The 19,885-nt window shown below is 37.8% G+C and overlaps 1 protein-coding gene across 14 annotated transcripts in view; it reads left to right on the top strand.

The window, feature by feature from the left end:
- Window positions 1-19,885, top strand: part of ATXN2 (ataxin 2) — a 54,300-nt gene that overhangs the window by 18,298 nt on the left and 16,117 nt on the right. For 7 of the 14 annotated variants that reach the window (XM_076352949.1, XM_076352952.1, XM_076352945.1 and 4 more), the window contains 15 exons: window positions 1,519-1,643; window positions 2,920-3,011; window positions 5,789-5,986; window positions 6,508-6,686; window positions 8,212-8,421; window positions 10,518-10,700; window positions 12,236-12,424; window positions 13,157-13,264; window positions 14,103-14,173; window positions 14,888-15,195; window positions 15,679-15,742; window positions 15,858-16,010; window positions 16,677-16,743; window positions 18,770-18,954; window positions 19,572-19,704. In XM_076352949.1, the coding sequence (XP_076209064.1) occupies window positions 1,519-1,643; window positions 2,920-3,011; window positions 5,789-5,986; window positions 6,508-6,686; window positions 8,212-8,421; window positions 10,518-10,700; window positions 12,236-12,424; window positions 13,157-13,264; window positions 14,103-14,173; window positions 14,888-15,195; window positions 15,679-15,742; window positions 15,858-16,010; window positions 16,677-16,743; window positions 18,770-18,954; window positions 19,572-19,704 (2,265 nt within the window). The remainder of the gene's footprint in view (window positions 1-1,518; window positions 1,644-2,919; window positions 3,012-5,788; window positions 5,987-6,507; window positions 6,687-8,211; window positions 8,422-10,517; window positions 10,701-12,235; window positions 12,425-13,156; window positions 13,265-14,102; window positions 14,174-14,887; window positions 15,196-15,678; window positions 15,743-15,857; window positions 16,011-16,676; window positions 16,744-18,769; window positions 18,955-19,571; window positions 19,705-19,885) is intronic. The other 7 variants (XM_076352953.1, XM_076352950.1, XM_076352947.1 and 4 more) reach the window with 4 other exon arrangements.

Below are 19,885 nucleotides of genomic sequence, written 5' to 3'. Positions count from 1 at the left end.
GCTTATCCATAGTTCTGTTGGTCTTTGTGTACGAGTTGAGCAAGCATTTCATGAGATAGTGCGGAATGTTATTAGACAGACTAAGCACAGTTAACTTTTATGACAGATCATACCAGTATATGTACAGAACTTGACTGTGAAATTGGGTAAAACAGGAATAATAAGCTATGTCAGCAGTCTCTCTTTAAAAAATCTTCAGTGATTGTTGAAAAACTGTAACATCAGTGGCCAACTTCATATGTTGTGAATTCTTTTCACGATGGCTTTAAAGTTCATTTTTCTTAGTAAGATTTCAGATCTTGCCAAAAGATAATTTAAGCCACGTTCTTCCATATCTGACACTGCCTGGTGGTTTGATCTCATCTTTTCTGAAGGTCTGAAATGTTTGCTCCTTATTTTATGAGTATGATAATAGGAAATTCTAGATTGAAGGCTGATTTATTTTAGGCTTATTTATTTATTTACAAGCTTCTAACAAGCCTATTTTTTTTAAAGTTCCTTCTGTTTAAGTAATTTAAGAATTTGCAGGCAGCTCTGAGATTTAGTTGCTTACAAATACAAAAGCTTGGCTTCCTTGATGAATGGCTTTGTACATTTTTTTTTTATAGCACTAATATTCTAGTATTACTCCTTCTTAAGTCTGGTTTGAATGAAAGATGAACAAGTGACAATAAAAGCTCATGATCTTTATTTTTTATATACATTTTTATAATTTATATAAACAATAGCAGACTGCTACTGCTTAGTGCACCTAATGGTATATTTATTTTCATATGTTGTTGAGAACAAGAGGTAGAGATTTTCTGAATCTTGCTGTGTGATTTGGGTAAGCTGCTGCTTAAAAAAGCTCTTGCAGGAAAGAGGACATCTCTGTTCATGTCACAGTGAACGGATGCACCAAGCTAATGGATAATTGAGTTACACTGCAAAGGGAGTAAAAGTGTGTGCGTGCATGCTGATGTGTTGAGTAGTTGTGGAAATAGAAGCAACTCAGATATTTAAAGGGAAACTTGTATTCTGCCCATTTATTTAGGGAATGGGATTGGGTTGCATTCATGCTTTTTTGATACTTGCATAACATGTTAGCGTGCAGTTGTGTGGGCTGTTTGGAAAAGCATATTATACAAGTCTTGGGTTTTCTAGAAGAATGGGGATCCTCAGGTAGTCTTTTTTTCTTTTTTTTAGCAAAAACACATGTAGTTTGTGTAAAATATTTTGAAATCACTGAAAGTAGTTACTGCTATTCTTTGATGCCTTGTCTCATACTTTAAGTTGCAAAAAACCCCTGTAAACAAATGTATTAGAAGTTAGTCTGTACTTCCATAGTTATTCTAAGTATGAAGTAGGCACCTTTTTAACGTAGTCCTATTGAATACAGCAACTTCAAGAGAAGGTGAATGATGTTTAATGTGCCTGCGATTCAGCTGTATTTGGCTGTTCCTCAGATAAACTAGTGTGTATATCTTCCTGTACTTAAGCAAATTGATTTCACCCCCATCCCTCCCCACTCCATTGTAGATGCTTTTACTGATTCAGCCATCAGTGCTAAAGTAAATGGTGAACACAAGGAAAAGGATCTTGAACCATGGGATGGAGGAGAGACCACCGCTACTGAGGAGCTTGAGGCATTAGAGACAGATGTTGTAAGTAACGCTTTTTTATCATCTATGACAGTCTGTAGAAAATAAGATATTTCTCTGGACATGCCTTGCAACAATTCCTTAATTTTAATCTAGTAATGAACTTTTGACTAAAATTGCTGGCCTACATTGTATGGGTGTATGTTCAGTCTTTGCTAGCAGCTGCCACAGTACTTTTTTACAATTTGAATAAGAATAGCTGGATTTCAAATGCCACTTTTGGCAAATATTGACAAATGGCAGCTGCTGTGGTAAGGGACATGTTTGACTCATGGACTGGCTGAAAGAGGAGCTTTTATTAAGGACTCCAAATTCAGCAATACACTGAAGTGATTTATGTTTAATCAGAGCATTCCTGTTTGACTATCATTGCGTTTGGAAATTATGGCGAAATTGTGCTTAGCTAACTGTCTCTGAGCTAAGATGAAGGAAATTGACGGAAGTCTGACCCATGACTTAATAAGCACAGATACAATCTCAGTAGATTATGAATCGTTAGATGAAGAGTATGGTCTCAAATGACGTTTCTTTATATATCATAGCAGTCAGCTTTTACTCAACCATGCATTCTTTTTAGTAAGGTATTCAGACTGCAATATGTTAAAGAAAGAAGATAATATTACTGATTAGAGGAGAATCTAGTCATGTTACTGTGGAGCATATTAACTTTGTCTGGGTAGAACAGTTATCCTGTCAATTTTAGTGTACATGTTGTACAGCTGAGATTTATTAGAATACTTAATACTGTCAGTGCTTTTATAAAACATTCAAAACATTTATCGTTGTGCTCGAGTGCTGTAATAGCAGTTTTACTAAAGTGGGGAAGTTGTGCAGATCAACAGGGGTCTTCTGCCTGTGGTGTGTGTCTCTCAGATAATTGCATTAGTAGTGCATTTGAAAAGTTTCAGCACTTGCCACAGCAAGGGACATTTCTAATGTTCAGAAGTGTCAATTTGCACTTTCTGGAAAAGGCATTAATGTATGTATTTCTTGCTAGCCAGTAATCTTCTAATACAGAGTGGGCGTGGTAGTTAAAACCTCATAAAAAAACCACAAATACACACAACAAACAAAAAAATGGTTTTTGAAGGTAAAATCTGTGCATCTCATGAACTAAGTTCCATGAAATAAATTGTGGCTTTAGTAACTTTGTTATCTGGACAGTGAATTCATAGGCCCGGGAAAAAGGGCAAAAGGTTTAACTTCTGCCATCAGCCCTTAATTTTAAGGGAATGTGTTTCCAGTGTCATTTTGAAAAACGAGCATCATTTTCTTCTAGTCTAATGGATGGGATCCCAATGACATGTTTCGTTACAATGAAGAAAATTATGGTGTAGTATCAACTTATGACAGCAGTTTATCTTCTTATACGTAAGTTCCAAAATATTTTGTTATTAGATTTGTATTTAATGTTCTCCCTGGTTTGACAAACTTTATATTCTGAAGATAATCTTACATACTTTCTAAAGTTGTAGAATCGAATAACTGAAAAAGCAATGAATGAATAGTGCTTAAGAAAGCTTGCCAGCGTTCTGTGAATAGTTAGATGTAGTAATCATTATATATTCCCTTAAATGGGCACAGTTCATTCCCATTGCAACATTTTCTGAATTTAGGCATGCAATAATGCTTATTTCTTAAAAAACTTTTATGAATAAGGTGGAAAACACCAAATTGTGAAACTATCTTTACATAGCTGCTATACCTATAATTTGTGTTTAACCTAGCAGAACAGTTTGACTAAATCCTAATTTTATTGAGACAATTGATCTGGTAAGTATTGGAATGTTGAAATGTTGCTGATAACTAAGGGGGGGTTGTGTACCGTGGATGACTTGGTTAGTGGACTTGTCCCGATCTAAACTAAAGTTTTAGTTACAATATAGTAACAACATGAATATAGAAGTAGTATAAAGCCTGCTCTGGCTACTTTGGCAGTGTGGACCTGTTCCCAGTAGTCTGCAGCTATAATGTTAACTGCAACTGCAAAACAAATCAATTGCAGATGTTCAGCAGCCATTGTGAAACGTCTTTAATGTTTTCCCACTCTTTTAACCCCCGAAGTGTAAACTTATTTTTGAATGTCAAGGAATTGCAGTGAATATTTTGATTTTTGTATGTAGAATTGGAGCACTTGTCTACAGGTCTCTGGTTCAGCAATTTTATTTTTACCATTTTGTTAAAATAGACCTGTAACGTGGTGATAATCAAAGTGTCTTAATCGGCTTACATTTGAATCCTGGGGAAGCTGTTCTTTTGTATACTTCACTGCTCTAAGTACTTTTTGTTCTTTTGAACTTTAGTCTTCCATCTTTCTGCTTGATGGATATTAATGGAAACAGATTAAAAACATGAAGGTGGCTTTGAATTGCCAGTGACAAATTCCATTGTTTCCTAGTCAAGCAACTTGCTTTGCCTATCAGTCTGCTAAACTGGGAAACTCCTTTCCTGGTTCTCCAAGTATGTGATGAGCAGCAGTGTAGCTAAATGCTTATATGTGTAACTGAAGCGCATTGTGAAGGATTTATTGTTTGATTGTTTTCTCTTCCTAGAGCTAAGCGTTAGCAGGTATAGTTTGTCAAACTGCATAAAGGTACAAGTTTGTGTTCTAGCAAGTGTACTGCATTAGTATGTTGATCAGCTGCTGTACATGCTTCTCTCATCACCGGGGTTCTGAACAATGTCATCTTGCCCGTCCCCTTTGTTTCATCTTTAATGGCCTTTTCCCTGTTAGAAAATGTAGAATCGTTCTTTTGCTTGTTTTGGTTGCCATCAGTGCTGCTGCATACATCCTTTCATTTTTTTTCAGTCACTTTAAATAAATGAGGTTGTATTGGGTGTTCTCCTTTCTTGTGTGTATACTTAATACAGGGTAAGTGAGGCCCGTGACTTCAGGTTTGTATGCACTGTGTTCATGCATATCTTATTTGAGCCAAAGCTTTACGCTGAAGGGTAAGGTTTTTATTTAATATTCTTGCAGTTACCATTGATAAGGCCAGTAGATGTCTCGACTGGCCAAAAATGTGTGTGTGTGGAAAAACTTGTGATGCAGTAACTGAGTGCTGGCTTGGAATTTGGCAAAGCCACTTGTTTTCCTAGTTCTGCCACCAACACTTGAGTAATCTTGCATATATTATTTCATACTTGGCTTGTATCTCCACCTACTTTCTTTGTTCTTCTTTTTTATATTATTCAAAATATGTGCGGTAGTGATTATATAATGCTCAGCATAGCATGGTCCAAGCCTCAGCTGTGTTCTGTTCATTTTTATGTAGTTTATTCTAAAGTAAGGTTGGATGAAACAACTTTTGGAACTCAAAATTAGAATCGGGGACAAAGCGCAAAGTTGTTTTATAAAACCTGGTACTTAAACAAAAATTAGAACAGGTAAAAACCAAAACCATGGGTGGACAGAAGGAAGTGCCAGGTGTGATGTTCATCTCTAGTTATCTCTTTCAGTATTTCATTGCTCGTGTATTGAATTCTTACTTGGTGGCTTTCCTAAGGGAGCTACGTATGCTTTTTGCAATATGCTATTACCTAATATAGATAGATGGAATGAATGGTTTTGAGGGCCTAGGACATGGCAAATGAGTCATGGGTTTCTGGTCCCGTGCTCTAATGTATTGCATTCATCTTTTCTGCAGTTATTCATAACAGGAAGAGCTGAAATTCTATGGCTGGAATTATCAAAGGATTAAGCATGTAACTCTTTAATTTCAATAGGATTGGGGACTCTTGTGTCTGTTGGGAATGTGTAAATAGCTAAAGAAATTCAAATTTGGTCTCTTACGGTAGCTTCCTATCTAAACAGCAGACTAAGGCTTTTTATTCCTAATGTACTCAACCATGTTAAAAGTTGGAGCCTTTGCATAGCTTTAGGGACTGGGGATTTTGCAAGACTCATGGAAAAGCTCTGCACCCTGACCTCAGCTCTCTAGGCAGGTAAATGACACTGAATTTGCACATAATATCAAACCAGTCCAGGAATATTGACATACTTACACTAAAAAAGACAGCAAGTCTAGTGGCTTAAAAGCAAATTTTTTTACTCTGACTTGGTTAGAATTAACGCTATGTAATTTTTGTAGCTCCTTTGTGCTTTTGAATGCATTTCAGAGATTCTTTTCCTTTCCATTATCTTTTAGGGTGCCATTAGAAAGAGATAATTCAGAAGAGTTTTTAAAACGGGAAGCCAGAGCAACTCAATTAGCAGAGGAAATTGAATCAAGTGCCCAGTACAAAGCTCGGGTTGCCTTGGAAAATGATGAAAGAACAGAAGAAGAGAAATATACTGCTGTTCAGAGAAATGCTAATGAACGAGAAGGACATGGTGTGAACACTAGGTACTTGCATACACTATGAATAGTATTTTTATTTAAATGATGTACATATTTTGGTACAGTAGCAATTTACTCATTGAAACTGTGCTTTTTCAGCAGGGCTGATTAGGTTGGGAACCTTGTGTAAACAATCATGTGCTGTTTTTGGCACCCATGCTAACTTGTATGCCTCTGCCTGGCCCTGTATTATCTCTGTAGTGAAACAGACTTCCCCATTCTGATATGTCACTGCGGTGAATTTATACAAAATTACAGGAAAGGGCAGTGGTTTCGTTATGTCATGGAGAATTTCAGGCATTAGTACTAAATCATTCAGCGTCTGTGGGCTTGTAGAAGGTGGACTCTGTGGTCAGTATCAAAAGCCAATTCATGAGGTGAATGTTTGGTCAACATCTGATAGTATATAGAATTTTCCTTTGGCTTGATTTGAGAAAGGTAGAAAATATCAGCAGGGCACTTGATCAGGTACTTTTCATTGTCTTTCAGTTCTGTCTTAACACTGATAGAAATTTGCTGTGTTTCAGAGAAAATAAGTACATTCCACCTGGACAGAGGAATAGAGATGTCCTGTCCTGGGGAAGTGGAAGACAAAACTCACCAAGGATGGGCCAGTCTGGATCAGGCCCACCAATTTCAAGGTCTGGATCCCATACTTCAGAATTCAGTCCTAACTCTGGAGCAGATCAGAGAGTAGTTAACGGAGGCAAGTATCTGAAGTCTCAATGAATGTGCCTTATAAAATTGCAGGCAATTATCTCATTATGTTGAAACTGCATATGGTGTGGTCTTAGGATATGTATTTCATAAGCTAGGTTAGCGTTCATCATTTAACACAGAGGTTGTGATTTTGATTTGGGTTTAACTTACTCATAATGGAACACTCATTTGACTGCACCATATGTAGCTTTGCGGAGCAGAAATGTCACTTGTTTTTCTTCTCAAACACCTTTGTCTTAGATGATGGTGCAGTATGTGGTTTTAAAGATTAAAAATTGCTTTATGTATTACTACTGCTAAGCTCTGTGTGGAGGAGTAGCAATGCTGACACCTAGTGAAAGGGAGGTGGCAGCCGAGGAAGCATCACTCTTCCTTTCTGGTGCACAGATCAATTCTGTTTCCCATTAAAAAGAATAAAGCAACTCACTGACTTTACGATGATGTGAGGGAAAAAAAAAATCATTGTTGGGAACGTAAGAGAAGTGTTAGGGGAAAAGGAATCAAAAGCCTTCTCTCCAAATAGCTATTTGAGTATTTTCTGCTATACACATGGGTAATATTTATAAACAGACATCACTAGGCACTGTATAGCAGGAATCAGTGTTTCGTAAACCGAACACCATTTTTTGAGATGGATTTCTGCAGTAGCCTATCTTGAGGCATTATTTTTATAAGTTAAAAATGCTATTATATGAGATTGCTGTGAATAAATGAAAAATGTATAATACTCAAGTGCCTCTATCTGGAGAGGAAGTCTGAGAAACATCTAAAGGTAAGTGAGACTTCCTTTTCAAATACAGAGTCAGCTGTATAAAGGATGTACAACTGAGTCTTGCCCAAACAATGCTAACCTTGAAATTTGTTTGTAGTATTTGTGGTTTCTGTCATCCTATTGCTCTGCTGAATGAACATCATATACCTAAAATATTCAGAATGGCTTGTGAATTCAATTTCTTTGTTTTGGAAACAATGAACCCTATATCCTAGATTAAAATACTACATTAATACTTCAGATAACTGATAAAGGCATAAATGTCAGGATTCAGACACTGAACACCGCTGTTTTTTGTAAAGATACAGTTCCTAGAATTGATATTGCTCATCATTTCGTTTGAAAGTAGCAGTTTGTATAGTCAATAGTATATGTGAACCGCTGTGTGAGAACCTCTGGTAGCTATATTTAAGGACCTTGTCAAGAGTGATGCGTACTGTAGAACATATATATGATAGGCTAACAGATCAAACTTTACTGTCTATTCCTTAGTAGTATTTGTAGATCCTAATTAACCCTTTGGGGAGTTTGTGATATTCAGATGTTAAATTTGACTTGAAGTGGAGGAAATAACCTTGCAGAGACTATTTTATTGGTTGCAGAAATAAACTAATCTATCCCCAAAGGGTTAAACATGAAAAATCATTTTGTCATATTTTACTTTTTTTTTCTGTTGACCTTTTTCCCCATAATTTTTCTTTAGTTTTTATACTTTCCTTCATATCATTTGTTCTGTCAGGTGTTCCCTGGCCATCGCCTTGCCCATCTCCTTCCTCTCGCCCACCTTCTCGCTACCAGTCAGGTCCCAACTCTCTTCCACCTCGGGCAGCCACCCCTACACGGCCGCCCTCCAGGCCCCCCTCGCGGCCCTCCAGGCCCCCGTCTCACCCCTCTGCTCATGGTTCTCCAGCTCCTGTCTCTACTATGCCTAAACGCATGTCTTCAGAAGGTACAATACCACGATTTGTTCATGTTTTTGTTTGTCTTTGTTTAACTCCTTTGTGAGTTTAATTACAAAATTGTTTTTCCTCTTCATTACTTAACCTATAATTTGTGTTTAACTTTAGTTTATCAGACTATTTCTATTAACCTTTTTATTTGAAGAACTTTACAAAAACAAAATAAAGCTGTGAAATTTCCCAAGTTGGTATGAAATAAACTCAGCTTTGTAAACGCTGCTCAGTGTCTTAACTTAACCCACAGCAACATGCAGGACCTGATAACTTTAGAGGGCATTTTTAGGAATATAAATTTATATAAAATATCAACTATTTTAATACAGTTGTTCCACAAAGAGCAGTTTCAAATTCAACTAAAACATTGATTTACCTTTTGTAAAAAAACAATAATAATAATAAAAATGCTGTATTCAGAGAAGTGCACTGTGGAATGGAATAGGATAAGCTGCTTCAAAGGCGAATCTGCAGAAAACTTTAGATCTGTTTGCATTGAGGCAGAACAGTAAGTCAGCTCCCTGGCAGTCAATAATATGCAGAGAAAGGCTAACCCATGAGTCTTTGGTAACTGTACGCAGAAGTATCTGAACTAAATTTATTTGTCCTCTGAGGGTACAGTAAGGAACACATTTTAAAATTTTTATTTTATTTTATTTTATTTTACTGCACTTAAAAACTAGCCTGCACAGCACGGTCTAGCAAGCCTGGAAAAATGCAAAACGGTTATACTAAACTCACTGGAAACTTGCAGTCTCTGCTGTAGCTGGCTCCATGGGAGCCACGGGAGCGAGAACAGTCGTCCCACTAATTGAATCAGTAACACTGTTCTGCAGCTTGCCTGATAAATGCTCGAGATGGTCCATAACCAGAAAGTGGATGGTAGTAGGCATGTCTGTACAGCGTGCTACTGTCAATTTATCAATGTGAGCTTTTTTTATGTAGTAAGATACTGAGAATCCACATGCAAATTCAGTTATTTTTTTAGCACTTGCAATTGATTTGTCAGGCATGCAGTGAACTGCTGCTTAGCGCAGCATTTAATTTTTGCTACTAGAAGAGGATTGCTGGAAAGTGTGTATTCTTTAAAATACTTGCATGTATATAATTTTGTTTGAAGTGTACTTCAGATTCATGGTTAAAATAGAGGCTGACATTTAAAGATTGATGTAACCGGAAGAGGTACTTGATATTTTAGAACCTTCTCTGAAACCAGAAAGCCATTATCTGAAGTTTTCTCTATTATTGACCTACATTAAAAATGAACTGTAATCAGCCAGATTGTCTTCACAATACACAGTTTTAACTTGTGAAGTATGAACGTTTGAGTCTGATCTTCTAAAGAAAATGTTTGTTAGGATGTAGAAACTGTATTGCTGCTTAGACTTGAGCATAACTATTCTGTGGCAGCTGTAGAAGCTGTTCAGAATTACTGTATTCACTTATGACTTTAGCTTCTGGCGTTAAACATGCATGACTTGAACCTTGGGATAACAATAACTTGTTTAGTTGCAATTTTGCTGACTTGTAAATGAATTGTGACCTGCTGCAGGCAATTTAGCCTCGGTGCAGAATGCTCTGCTGAAATTCCCCAAGAGCATTGGTCAGCCAGTGGTGACTACTCTGTAAATAAATGTTTGGTATCACTGACCATGTGACAAAAGCGATGGAAATTTTTTCTTTTCTGGAAAATGTTTGATAGCCTGGAACTGTGCTTATCCCGAGGGAGCTGGGCCACTAACGTTTTTAGCTTGTCTTGCAGTAAGCAATATTGGATACTTGGATTCAAATATTTTAAATCCAGGACTTGCATACCTGTTTCAATTCTGATAAAGCTTCTAAATATCAATGAACGTGAGCTGTCATAGCAAGGTGATGAGTGTGTTGATAGTCTGGCTGGACCAATGGCTTGGCCTTTTTCGTCTCGTGGATCCCCGGTTCTAGTCGATGTCAGTGTAAATTGCTTGACTGTATTACTGCATTATTGAGAGTTATTAGATTAAATCCAGTTTTAAAAACAGATAGTATGTTTGGGTACTCTTAGTGATGGACGTTAAGTACTTATTGTGTGGGGTTGTCTTCTTTTTCTCAGGGCCTCCACGGATGTCTCCTAAGGCACAACGGCACCCTCGAGGTCACAGAGTCTCTACTGGTAGGGGTACAATTTCAAGTGGCTTAGAATTTGTATCTCATAATGCACCAGGGGAAGCATCTACTACTGCAGTGGCACGAGGCAGCCCTTCAGGTGGGACGTGGTCATCAGTTGTCAGTGGGGGTAGGTAAAGCTTGGCTTATTGCAGATGGCTTGCCAGGGGTACTTTAGAGTGTGAATGCTAAGCAGAATACTGCATTTCTAGACAATTCAGGCTCTGAATAAAGACTGGTCTACTAACTTAGCTTGCTTAGATGAAGTGGGAGAAGGATGTTCCCAGGTAGCTTGGTAAAATAGTTGGTGAGTCGGTCCTTCAAGTGCAATACTGTCTTAACTGCAGAGAGGTTCAGATGGTTTATGAAGAGAAAGGAAGGAAAAATGTGGGAATTAGTTGTCGAAAGAAGTAATTTTCAGGAAAGTTATTGGAAAGAAGAAAAGTTACATACATTCCATTGCATCACTGTATTTGATTAATGGCAGTGTAACTGGGTTGTGGTTTACAAATGAAGGAGGTGTTTGGATAGAGGAAGGTTGGTGTTAAAAGTGAAGATGAAATGATATTCAAGTTAAGTTGGATATATTTTTCCTTTAAAAATTATGCAGGTTTTAAGTGGTCATTTTGTGTTTGTCTAAGTACTGTATTAGCAGATCTAGTCAGTGTCTCTTCTTTTTTGAATCAGTTAACATCTTTTTTTAATATTTGACTTCAAATTTAAAGCTCAGTCGTGTGACACAGGCCCTAGTCTCGAGCTTTTGTAGTTGAGGCCGTGTTCTAGTGAGTTGTCAGCAGCTGGGCATGTTCTTGAATCAAAGGGCAAGTGAGTGACAGTTTGGAGTCCGATACTTTTTAGCAGTGCTAGAATTCTAGAGGAGTGTAGTTGGAATGCATTTTTCAGAAAGAAGGTACGAATTAGACCCCCATAGACCTGTTGCCTTGTGGAATTTTAAACTCTTCTGTTCTGGCATTATCTCTGATTCATCTTCCCTCCCCATCCCCCACTTTATATATTATTAACATGCAAGTAGGACTGTTAAAAGACTTATCTCTCTTTCTCCTCGCTCACTTGAAGTTAATACGTGATGTAAAGCAACTAACTAGCCACAGTGGGATGAGCAGGAAGCAGGAGGTAGAACTTACTATTTAAAGAATATACAACTTTCCTTGCTGCTTTAACACAGGGGCAAAAATATACATCAAATAATCTTCTTTCAATAGGATGTGTTGTTTTTTTTCCAGCTGGCAAACCTCCAAAAGAGGACGCTGTAAAATGGATGTGTTTTTTCAGCCCTTTTAAAAATGTTTTACATCTGTTTATATGGAGACCTGACCACCTTTTCTGTTCTGCCTGAAACTGTGTTAATGTGAGCTGTTGTAGTTGTACTACTGGGGGGCTGGGGAGCGTATTGCAGTTTCATGGTGGGACTACAGGGCAGTGATATATATTAGGGGACAATCTGCAGAAAAATCGCACCACTTATCTGAAATGCTGCATTGTAAAGAACTAGGAGATGTACCTGAAAGGTAAACAGGTTTTTAATTACTATATAATGTTCCACTAAGTCTTTTAAAGCATGTTTTCAGTCATTTTAAAAATAAGCAAACTGCTGAGCAGATGAGGAAACTTACCCTATAACTACTTTTTCCTGTTTGTTTCTAGTTCCGAGATTATCCCCTAAAACACACAGGCCTAGGTCTCCAAGGCAGAGCAGCACTCCCACGGGACCAGCTCTGCCTTCTCCTCAGCCTGGTACTATTCCCACTGAATCTGTTGCCATGCCTGTTCCAGCTGCCTCTCCTACACCTGCCAGCCCTGCATCCAACAGAGCAGTTACCCCTTCCAGCGAAGGTAAGTTACCCTTGCTAGTTTGGAAATGCTCCCTTTCCCTAATCCCTGACAATGAATATGCCTATACAAGAGCAAAGCTGCTTTCTAAATGATGGGAAAACTTCTGATGCATTTAATTTTACTGTGTAGTGAGTTCCCCTTTTCTCATGATGCTAGCTTTAAACTAAGGTGGGAGAGAGGCTTTCTGATAAGTCTGTATGCTTAATTTCTTCTGCCCTTTAAGGAGTATGGGCTTATAGGTGCTTGACTTAATTGAGGATTTTTTTTTTTTCTCAAACTGAGTTCCTGTCTGTTTTCTAATTTAAAGAAACATAGGCCACTGGTTTCAAAGAATATTTTGAGCATAGCGAAAGGAAGTGGAAAAAAAAAATTCAATAGCACAGTCAAATGGTTAAGAACTCTCAAATCTTTGTAGCATTCTGTATGAAGAGCTTGGACTATTGAAAATAATTTGCTCTCAGTTTATAGTTTTTTCAGCCTAGTTAAGGTTCTGTGTATGATGAGAGGGATGTGTTTGACTGGGACTTTTTCATTTGGCTTAAAGACGGTAGGGTGGGGAAGGGAGGAGGATAACCCTCCAGGCGCTAACTAGGTAGCAGAAAATGTGTAACTTCGGGTTTTTCTTTTGTAAGCTAAACATGGTTAAATCTCTCTTCTGTTTCTATCTTGCCATCTCTCTTTGGTCAGTTTGAGTCGTGTATAAGAGAATAACTTTGGCAATTTCTTTTCTAGCTAAAGATACTAGGCTTCAGGACCAGAGGCAAAATTCTGCAACTGGAAACAAGGAGAATATAAAGCCAAGTGAGACTTCTCCTAGTTTTCCTAAACCTGAAAGCAAAGGTTTGTATCAAAAGTTTTCATACATACTTGAGTAATGTAGGAATTCCAAGCACTAAACCTGCTATATTGACTGCTTTAGTTAGCATTTTAAGCAATGGCAATCCGGCTTGGATGTTCTACAGCGAAAATTTGGTCATGCAGTTGTGAAATGGCAGGCCTACAATTTTAAATGTTCTTGACTCATTTCATCAACACAAAGTGTAGAGGTGCTCATGTGGACGGTGTGCTTTCTTTTTACTTGTTCTTTTCTTTTTTCCCTTCTGTTTTTTATTTCCTGCTCACAAAGCTGTTTTTTAGCTCTCTTTGGCCTGAATGAGTGTTTCTACTTAGAGCTATCCTCATAATACTTCTGAGCATCATGGTCAGCATAGTTTTTTATAACTGTACTTCTTCCTATTATGCCCTAAACTTGGCTTTCTCTGCAGCATTGCTTGTTCATTCAGTTCTCAAAAAAATCTTTTCATGTTGTTGAACTTGATCAGCGTTCCACCTTTAATTGCTATGTCTTGAAACGCTGGCATGTTATGTTTTGACAGTTTTACTGGATGCTTCTTTGTGTTCAGCTGAGTTCTGCAGTCCCTGCACCTCAGGGCTTCTGTCTTGGTGTCATGCATTGGAACTATAGATATGTCAGTTATGTAATGCCATGGTTTCACAGAGTATTTTTGTGTGCTCGTACACGTAGTTTATGGACTTAAACCAAATTACAGATGAAATTATATCACTGTATTTCATTTTTAGATATGTAAACATTACCTTTTTGCAAATTTAGAAATGTATGGGTTGTATATAAAATGTATTAGAAATGCTTGGACAATGTTCGTCTTCTATTTGGCAGGTGTATCTCCAATTGTTTCAGAACATAGAAAACAGATTGATGATTTAAAGAAATTTAAGAATGACTTTAGGGTAAGTTTCTCTGTATGTAAACTTAATGGTATCATAGTTCTCATGTGCATCCAGATTATTTTAATGAATTGAATACATTGCATGCGTTAACAGGAAAACAGGTCCTTACTACTCGTGCTTAATTTATGAAAATATCCATAAGAATTTATGCTAGATATTATAAAATCAATGCTGACTATTGCTGGTACAATTGCCTAATACATGTAAATGTGCATATTGACTGTATGCTGAAAATAGTACTTGAAACCTGTTTGATCATTAGGTACAGATAATTATCACATTTATGCTCCATATGGAAGAGCTGTTTCAAAGTTAAATAAAGTGTTTTGCTGAGGAAGATTGAAGATTAATTCATATTACTTATTTCCTGGTTATAATGGTTTATTAAATCAGGTTAGCTTTTCAAGTGTTACTGTTAAATCACACAGGGGGATGAGTCCAGAGGGTTGTCTTAAGCTTTCCTGTCACTTCCTAATCAACGTATAGGTCAGTTGAGTCTCTGAATAGCTTCTTTCACAGCATAGGCTTAAAACATTGTCAATGTTCATAGATTTCTTTCCTAGCAGAAATGGAAATGTATGTTTTAAAAGGTCGTTTCCAGATGATTGAGGCCTATGGGACTGTATTTTACTCTGTGTATGTGATAGCATTAGATTGTCTCTCCCTAGTTCTGTATGTCAATTTACTGAATATATTCCTTGGGGTTTTTTTCAGTTACAGTCGAGTTCCTCTTCAGATGCAGTGGATCAGCTGCTTAACAAAACCCGAGAAGGTGAAAAATCAAGAGATGTAGTTAAAGAAAAGACAGAATCAACCCCTAAAGAATCTATCATAGAAACTGGCAGTAGTACTAACTCTAATGGTGGCAGTAGCAAACCTAATAGTCCAAGTATTTCTCCTTCAATAAGTAATAGTTCTGAGCAAAAGCGAGGGCCTGAGGTAACTTCACAAGGTGTACAGACATCTGGGCCTGGAAGTAAACAAGATAAAGAGGATAAAGAGGAGAAGAAAGATACTTCTGAGTGAGTAATTATGCCTTTTAGAATAAGCACATCTGTTATTAGCATTTAGCCATTTGTAGAAAAAGCTGTTATGAATGTGTAATATCTTACTGTTTGTATGGCCGATGTAAGTACTCTCTGTTATAGAGAAAACAACAGGTGAAATGACTGTACTGAAAGTCATCTCATGAGTCAGTGGCAGAGCTGCATATAGGACTCTGGTCCTGTTGATGCCTAACTCATATCTAAATGCTTATTTAAATGTTTTCCTGGCTCATGTGAGCTGTAGTATCAACAGCAGGAAAACTTTTTTATGGCTAAGTATAGTAAGAGTACTGTCAGTAAGAGTGGCTTTTTGCATGCCATGTGTTGTTTGAGTTCTCAAAAATCTGACGGATGGAAATGAGGTATTTAATCTCTTTAAATTTTTAATTGTTAGGGAGTTCTGCAGATATGCTTGTAAAAGAATAATGCTGAACATCATTTTTTGTTCTTTATGTTTAGGCAAGTTAGAAAATCAACACTTAATCCTAATGCAAAAGAGTTCAACCCTCGATCTTTTGCTCAAGTAAGTTACTTGATACTGTTTAACATTGCCTTTGAGTAGATCTTTATAAGCAAACTTTTTACTTGGAGGATCATCAAGCTAATCTTGCATATGCATTGCTGAACTCTGTTTGTAGCCGAAACCTTCTACTACACCAACCTCCCCTCGTCCGCAAGCTCAACCTAGCCCCTCCATGGTGGGTCATCAGCAGCCAACCCCAGTGTACACTCAGCCTGTTTGTTTTGCACCAAATATGATGTACCCGGTTCCAGTGAGTCCAGGCGTGCAGGTAAAGTGCAGCATGTGCTGCAAACTTGTTAACACTTTTCAGATGATTGTCAGCAAGTTGAGGAGACTTAGGAGGTCTAAGTTAAAACAGTGAAATGGTACAGCTTGTATTACTTTTGTAAATATGGGCACAATTACATTGTTTTTAAGTTTTAGCTATGTAAATACTGACTTTTCCCAGTGGTCCCTCAACCTAGATGTTCTGATAGTCTCAAACACTTGTAAATTCCAGCAGCTCTTACTCATATTTATTGTTATTCTGTGCAGACTTAGGTCCCCAGTCCTCCAAGCATAGTCTTACTCTTTTTAAGTTTTAAGCAACTCTTTCTTCATCCTTAGCTTCCAGCTGTGTCCCACTAGTTTTTGGTCATTGTAGGGACTACTAGGATTTCAAATCTAACTGTTAGAAAGCTGTCTGATTTAGTACATTGCTTGAAGTAGCAGTAGTATCATTACTTGACTGGTTGTTGCAAACCATATGATCTTAGTTGTTTGTACACGCAGACTTGATCACAGTGATCCAAGAAAATACCATAGCTTAGGCAGAGTTCACCAAACCATGTAACATAACAGAGTAAAACACATCAAAGCTGAGTGGGACCCCCACCCAGACACACACTCACTTTTTAAAGGAATATCATAGCTTCAACTCCTCCTTCTGTTTCAGCCTTTGTATCCTATTCCCATGACGCCCATGCCAGTGAACCAAGCCAAGACATATAGAGCAGGTAAAGGTGAGAATAATACTGCCTGTTTGGTTCTTAGTCTGCATGCAGCTTGAATAAATTACAAATGTTTGTGTATTTTCTAATCCATGTTAATTTGTTTTTGATTGATATTTTAAATGCTGTTTTTAATAAAGGGAAGTAAGTGGAAATACCAATGCATTTCTAGATAAACTAATTCAGCCAAAACATGATAAGTTTGAGTAATGGGGAGTTGCTTGGTTTGGAATTTGATTTGACAAACGGGAAAACGTCTGTGTTACTTGGAACGTTAGGGTAAGCTGATCATCTCCTATATTTCATAAATGTTACGGGTTTTTTTAAAGGGAACTTTCTGTACTGGTTTTCTGTACTGGTTTACAGCAGAGCCCTGAATGGTGCTTTAATAAGAGGGTGTTTTTGTCAACAAGCAAAATCGGTATTTCTTCAGAAAGAGTATGCTATGCTACTCTTTTGGAAAGAAGTTACTGCTGGTTCCAGTTTGTTCTTTTGCATTCCTTCTGCAACAGTAACTGAACAGCTAGACTAACAATACCATGTTTTTAACAAGTGACACCTGTGGCTATGGAGACGAGAACATGTGTGGTGAGATGCACTCTCTTCTGTGCAGTGCAGCGAAGGAGCAGAAAAATGATGGTCTTGTTTTTATAGTCATGTTTCAGATAATGCTTTAATTCTACACAGTGCATGCTTTCTTGCAATTTTATACAGTGGTTCATGATGATAGGTTCCAGTGCTGCAGCTCCAGTCACTGGAGGAGGAAATTGTTTAAAAGAGCAGTTCTGCTGTTTAGAAATAAACAAGTAGCCTTTATGAATGTAGGGAAGACAAAAACCTGTAATGTATTTCTATTTTAAAACACACTAACTTCACTGTGGCCTGACCCATGAAATCTTTTGGTTGGTAATACTGATTGTTTTAATCAGAAATATATTGCTGTGTACTCACTTGCTGCGTGAGGCCGCTCTCCTATTTTGAATTCCTTTTTTAAGTTTCGTTATTTTCTGCATATCCATTCTGTGTGCAGCATAGTCCTGAAGGAGCTGCATGGGTTAAAGTTCAGTGCCTTTATGGTGTTCAAGTTGCGTCCTGTATTTACTTTTTTCTATTGTTGATTTGCAGTGTAAATACAATCATCATTGAGTGAATTTACTGACATCTTCAACATTTTCCTCCTTTCCTCTCTCTAAGGGGTCTGTCTACATTGCACACTGCAGTGGAGTTTACAGGTGCTTGAGTTAGCATAGTTATTAGTTGCAGTCTCACTGCAGCCAGCTGGAGCTCACCTTGAACTTTCATGCCCTGTTGCTTAGTAGGCTGAATTAGTTTGTTCTGAGTGCCTTGCTGCTGTGGTTCAGTTGGTCGTCTTACCAGGATAGCTCAGGTAGTCCCACACTACGGTGCTCGGCCCTCTTAATCTTTCTTCCCTTTAATTATTCCTACTCCTCTTCTTCTTATAGGTTGACTTGTCCCCTTCAGTGTTGACTGTGACCTAAAAGTTGCTTTCTGCTATCCTGAGGGGTAGCACAGAGCTTAAAAGATGTGAATACCTCAAATTGCGGCTTGTGGAGACCTTTATTCTGCTCTCCTCAGCCATAGGCACAAGTAATTTTAACAGAGTCAGCTTTCCAGTTGATGGAACAGTTGCCGAGTAGTTCCCACAGAGGCTGAATTAAGCCTTTTGAAGGGGACAGGATCAAATTTGATTAATGTAGGTATCCTGATACAACCTTTCTCTTCTGTTACTGCTTCTTGTCAGTCTTTCTCTCCCTCCACCTTTCTTCCTTCCTTCACAAAAAAAGCGGGCCTGGGTTTGTGGCTGTGTATGTGGCTCAAAGGCGGTGACGAAAATCAAATGTTTCTTGGAGGAACTCCTTTTCATGCTGTTCCTTTTTGATAGAGCTCTAATATGTGGTTAAAGGTGAGGGGTGAGGATATTCCACTTGGTCACAGTGACGTTGTAATGTAACACCTTTCAGGAAGATTGTCATTCTTCGTCCTGTGTTTCTAATGTGAGGCACTCTTTGCTTTGTAGTACCAAATATGCCACAGCAACGGCAAGACCAACATCATCAGAGCACCATGATGCATCCTGCCTCAGCAGCAGGCCCTCCAATTGTAGCTACGCCACCTGCTTATTCAACACAATATGTTGCATATAGTCCCCAACAATTTCCTAATCAGCCTCTTGTGCAGCATGTGCCACACTACCAATCTCAGGTAAGAGTCCTTTTAGAGTATGTGATAAGTCAAACCAGAAATAATTAAGTGGTTCAGTCCTAAGTACACTATTGTCCCCAGTCGTGAGAAGTCACTCTGAACAGTTTCTGTGTTCTGGAGCATACTTGGTGGTGTTGTAATGTGCTTCAAAGCCTGTAACAAATTTTAAGGTCAGTTTAGAAGTTGGCATTTATTCGCGATATTACCTTTTTAGCTCTTTGAACAATTCCTTTCAGGCCATGGCCAGGACATCTCTTAGTTATGTGTTCTAAAAATAAACTATTTGGTGTACTCCTCTTACTTCAAAGGCTTTTAAATATACATATGTAATTGGATAAATATATAATTACATACATAAGCTTACTATATTGTTAGAGTGGCAAAAATTAGATATGCCGATGGTTTTTGTCAGTTTCTAGCCTGCTGCAGAAAATGTCCTTAAATTTTTAGAAACAATTGGGATAATTGTGATAGTATGAAATCTTTAGTTTGCTCTGCATTTTATTAAGGCCAAGCTATTACTGTTTCTAAATACATAATTACTGTTTAGATGACACTAATTTCTTTGTAATGGTCCTCCAATTAACTGTCTGTTTTCTTATTTCTGTTGAATGCAGCACCCTCATGTTTATAGCCCTGTAATACAGGGCAACGCTAGAATGATGGCACCACCAACACACGCACAGCCTGGTTTAGTATCTTCTTCTGCAACACAGTATGGTGCGCATGAACAGACGCATGCTATGTATGGTAGGAAACGTTTTGTGTTATATGTAACTTTTTAAGTTCTTATGTTGTGCAGGGATGTATTTAATCTCAAGCTTCAAACATGGGTATCATTCAGATTACACCAGTAGATGTGGTTTATATTTCATAAGATGATGAGCAGAGCATTGAAAACTGAGCCACCTGGTTAAAATGAAAACTCAAG

This window comes from Aptenodytes patagonicus, chromosome 15 (genome assembly GCF_965638725.1).
Source record: "Aptenodytes patagonicus chromosome 15, bAptPat1.pri.cur, whole genome shotgun sequence".
Classification (NCBI taxonomy): domain Eukaryota; kingdom Metazoa; phylum Chordata; class Aves; order Sphenisciformes; family Spheniscidae; genus Aptenodytes; species Aptenodytes patagonicus.
This window is presented reverse-complemented; position numbering and strand designations above follow the sequence as displayed.